We start from the raw sequence: 4,927 nt of genomic DNA on the forward strand, positions 1-4,927 counted from the left end.
TTAAAAAGTAACGCAAAAGTAACGTAACGCATTACTTTCCATAAAAAGTAACTAAGTAACGTAATTAGTTACTTTTTTATGGAGTAACGCAATATTGTAATGCATTACTTTTAAAAGTAACTTTCCCCAACACTGCTTACTACTGCATACACAGTATACACATAGTGTACATTTTTGTCTTAAAATAGTTTGTATGTAGTACGTAACTAATGTAAACAGTATTTAGTATGCTATCTTTTGTCATATTACCTCATTTACATGTTTTAAATCCATGAGAAATGTTTACAATTTATTTGAATCTGTTTGAGTGAATAATTTAAAAGATCTGATTCAAAATCATTTATTTGCTAATCAGACATCACTGTTTTTGTTTATGCTTTGTATCTTAAAATGGGACTATTGTTGCTCTAACTCAAGGTTTCCTAAACTGGTGTTCATGAGTTGATGAAACTAGTGATTAATTAAATCATACAAATTTATAATAAAAAAAAAAATAAGTGAAACACTTCAAATTTTAACAAAAGTTTAAATATTTTATTTGTTTATCTGCATGTCATGTGACCATTAAATGTGTTTTGAAATATTGTTGAATTATTGAAATATTAATTTAAAATCCCAAGCGGGATTCAGTGAAATATTTTAGGTAAAAGTGGTTAGACTGACCAAAAAAAATTAACATTTTGTGAATCCCTATCTGAACATGAATGATGATGTGCATAACTGATTATTATGTGTTCATATATTTAAGTGGTCGCTCAACCTGTGAGGAAGAAGGCCAAAAAACATTCCATTACCGACTCTGTGAGAGATCAAGAACCTCTCCACGTGCAGAACCAGAGGGAGTATGAGGAACACTTGCGAAGGGAAGCCAGAGAGGAACAGAAGGAGGAACGGGCGAGTCTGATGGCCATGTGGAAGGAGATGATGGAGTTTCAAGGGAACCTCTTAAAGGAGTTCATACACCGCCCATCTCTGCCTTCACATCCATCTTACCACAGACATGCTCTTCACAACCAAGCACGCTCTAGTTTTCCAAGCACTAGCTACATGCCACTGTACAACTCGCCAGGGTATGAGCACAGACCTCTGATGACCTGTTTTGTTTCCTAGTTCCACTCTAATCATTAAAGGGGTAGTTCACCCAAAAATAAAAATTACCCCATGATTTACTCACCCTCAAGCCATCCTAGGTGTATATGACATTCTTCTTTCAGACGAATACAATCAGAGTTATATTAAATAATGTCCAGGCTAATCCATGCTTTATAATGGGAGTGGATGGTAGCCCAAAATTTGAAGTCCAAAAAATTGCACCCATCCATTATAAAAGAAGTCCACACGGCTCCGGGGGGTTAATAAAGGCCTTCTGAATTGACACGATGCGTTTGTGTAAGAAAAATATCCATATTTACAACTTTATAAACCTTAATCTCTAGTTTCCGCTAGCTGTCGTACGCACGTTCACGAGAGAGTGGCATCCAGCGGATGACGTTTAAATTATTTTTTTTTTTTTTTTAGAAATCTTATTTGCTTTGTCACTGTTGTTAGTTGTTTTCCCTAAATATCGCAATTTAGGTTCAATTTATTTTTATTTCAAGTTTAGTCCAATTAATATTTTATTTCCTGTTAGTATTTTTTAGTGCTTTTTACAGTTAGTTGCCATGACAACATGTCTAATTTTAATTTAATTTAATTTAATCTAATATTTTATTTTTATTTCAGCCTTATTTTTTATTTTAATACTTTGAGTTAACAATAATAATCTTGAATAAGTAATAGTAACATGAACAACATTGTGAACATTTAGCATTTTTCTGTTTTTTATGTTTTTTTGGGGAAAATGTGTGAATTTAATGTGTGAATTAAATATACATTGATTCTTATTAAAGCTACTAAAGTTATTCACTTAAGAGCAGTGAACTATTTGTCTTTTGTTTGATTAACATTAAAAACACAGACAGCAGCAGGTATATTAGGCAGCTGTCACTTTAAGACCTAATGCACAAATCCAGTACATTGATACACATACGATTTTCTCCCAACTGTTTACATTCACTTAAGACATAACTGACTTTATGTGAATACCCCCCAAGATGGGTATTTTGACATAATTTTGTGTGTATTTGATCATTCAAGCGCAAGAAGTCATGAAAGGGAACTGAATTCAGCCTAAGTGTAATATATTTGACAAACTCCATTTTGCTAATTTAACAACTCTGCCCTTTCACAGAGCTGAAACTGAGAATGAAAGTGCAATCTCACATGAAGAAGAGGAGGAGGAGGAGGAGGAAGAGAAATACATTATTCCAGCTGAGATTGCACCTGTGTTGGACATTCAGCCTGTTAACCGTGCGAACGACAGCCAATCAAACACAGCAGAGACTGTTTCTCCCCCGCCTACACAATCAGCAGGAAAGAGCGATCTGGAGATGTCTGTGCTACGCAGACAGGAAAGAGTCTTACAGCTTCAGGAAGAGTACTATTCACTCAAAATCAACTATCTGAAACACAAGATGGCCAAGGATCCATGACAGAATGCTAAAGAGGAGTGTTAAATTTGCTCATTTTTATGGCAGTTTACTAGCAGTTGTTTGCAAAATTGTCTCCATTTTCTCCACTAAACGTTACTGGTCTTATTATAAGTGATTCATTAGTTTGTTGTGTAACAATCAATCACACAATTATGTCTTGCTTTATCTTTTATGTTCCCATTTAAGGTTCTGTTTTGCACAATATAGCAGTAAAATGGGTTGCAAATGCAGTTTAATGTTGACAATAGGAACTACCGTGAGCTAGATGTTACACTTCTAATGTGGAGTATGTCCGTTACCATTATTTTTCATTAAATGAATGAAAACCAGCGAGGAGTCAGAAACATAGTATTCAAAATACTAAATCAAAAGCAAAAGTCTTTTTCAAAGAATTGTTTAAAGCAGGGATTCCCAAACTATTTAGTCCGTCAAACCCCCTTTGAACTAAAATATTTTCTTGAGATTTTAAGTTATATGTAATATTTGAAAACATTTGCATGTTCACGGTTCTGTGATGTCAGTTAATGGTCACATGACATGCAGGTAAACAAATAAAATATTGTTTTTTTTTTAATAATTCACATTTTTGTATTTTATTTTGAAGCTATTTATTTATTTTGCATTTTAAAATGTTTAATACATATTGGCTTTTCATTATCTCACAACCCTCTGCAGTTCCTTTGTGAAACCCAGATTGGGAAACTGGTTTAAAGGAACAGTTCATCTGAATACAAAAAAAAGAGAAAAATCTGTTGTTCTGAACCCTTATGCTGTTATTTGTTCTGTACACAGCTCTTACAACATCTGTCAAGCTTTAAAAGGGACCAAAAGCACACAAGTCTTATGGAGTATTTTGTGTTCCCTTACGTCTGTCAAACTCCAAAAAGGCCCTTTTTGAGCTTGACAGACCCGGGTCACTGAACTGTCAGTGTGTGGCAAGAGCTGTGCAACAATTCTTCGAAAATGTCTACATTTGTGTTTCACAGAAAAAAATAAGAGCATACAGGTTTGGAATGAGTAAATAATGACAGGATTTTCGTTCTATAGGTTTATGCTATAGCTCCAAAAGCTCCAGCTATAATGTTTTTTTATCCTTCCATGTTCTTTTCTGTTCATTATCACTCTCTTTCTCTTGTATTTTCACTTCCATCTCTCTGTTGTTCCCAGTCTCCCTCCTGCTATTACTTCTCACATGAAGACATTATGATTATACGACAGACCTGTCTTTTGTTCAGTGTTTTTGTTTTAAAATGATTTGTGATGCCAAATTGGCTAGGATTTTCACTTTCTTTACTGTTAATTCATAATTTTTTTATGGTTCAGTTTTTTGTGAAGAAAAAGTTTATAGATCTGAACATGAAAGTAAATTTTTTTTTTTTTTCCAATTATAAGGAATGTTTTGGATTACATACAAATCAATAACTAGAGCTTTATAGAGCTTATATCTATAACATGCTGTTGATTATATAAACACAAATATAGATTTTATTTAATGTATTTGGCAGATGCTTTTATTCAAAGCAACTTATATTGCATTTAAGCATGCATTTAATACAAGTGCACATTTAATCAAATTAATGTGATTCGCTGAGAATTGAACCCATGATCTCAGTGTTGTTAATGCACGCTCTACTGTTTGGGCTGTAGGAATGGAGCTAATCATTTTGAATTGTCCTTAAATTTGTAAAAACAAGTTACAGTTGGTCGGCAGGGCTGTTTTAACCATTGGGCTAGGCGGGGCTGAAGCCCCGGGGCCCGAGCAAGGAGGGGGCCCGTGATTGGCTGTGGAGTAGATTGACTGGAGCGCCAATCCCCAAAGCCACCACGCCCCCCACTTATTAGCGCTGTTATTTAGTTGAGCTTTCCCGTAAATTCCATGCATTACCATTTGAGATTGAAACGTAAAGTTTGAATTTGGTTTACCAATCAAATGCATTTATTCTATATTTGACTTTTGAACGATATGCGCACGTATGTATCAGATGTTTGCTGCCCAGTATGTCTGCATTCACCTCTCTTCACTTTGTTCTGGAGTAATCTGGAAATGGTCGCGCAAAGAACAACATTCAATAAGTAAAAATGTCAGCAATTCTAAAAGAGAGAGGGGCTCAAAAAACGAAAAACTTCAAATACAAACAACATAAAAAACACGATTTAGTAATTTCCCCAGCTATCAGGATATTTTACTAAAGCTGATGATGGAGTGGAAGTTGCTGGAACAGCAAGTGAACCGGGCACACGGAGCAGATAAAAACAGTGTCATCGTCCACACAGATTTTAGATTAGTTTGATTATTAACTGGATTTATATTGTTTTTGTGTTTGAACAAACTATATTCATTTAAGGGTTGGGAGATAATCCGGTAGAAATATATCAATCGTTGATTGAAGCACGTC

The 4,927-nt window shown here is 34.6% G+C and overlaps 1 protein-coding gene across 2 annotated transcripts in view; it reads left to right on the forward strand.

Annotated features, from left to right (window-relative positions):
* The window catches only part of LOC107696482 (uncharacterized), a 4,933-nt gene extending 1,946 nt beyond the window's left edge, over positions 1-2,987 (forward strand). For both annotated transcript variants that reach the window (XM_016496830.1, XM_016496829.1), the window contains 2 exons: positions 749-1,070; positions 2,231-2,987. In XM_016496830.1, the coding sequence (XP_016352316.1) occupies positions 749-1,070; positions 2,231-2,531 (623 nt within the window). In that variant the 3' untranslated portion in view covers positions 2,532-2,987. The remainder of the gene's footprint in view (positions 1-748; positions 1,071-2,230) is intronic.
* Positions 2,988-4,927: the final 1,940 nt, after the last annotated feature.

This window comes from Sinocyclocheilus anshuiensis, unplaced genomic scaffold (genome assembly GCF_001515605.1).
Source record: "Sinocyclocheilus anshuiensis isolate Anshui unplaced genomic scaffold, SAMN03320099.WGS_v1.1 scaffold522, whole genome shotgun sequence".
NCBI lineage: Eukaryota > Metazoa > Chordata > Actinopteri > Cypriniformes > Cyprinidae > Sinocyclocheilus > Sinocyclocheilus anshuiensis.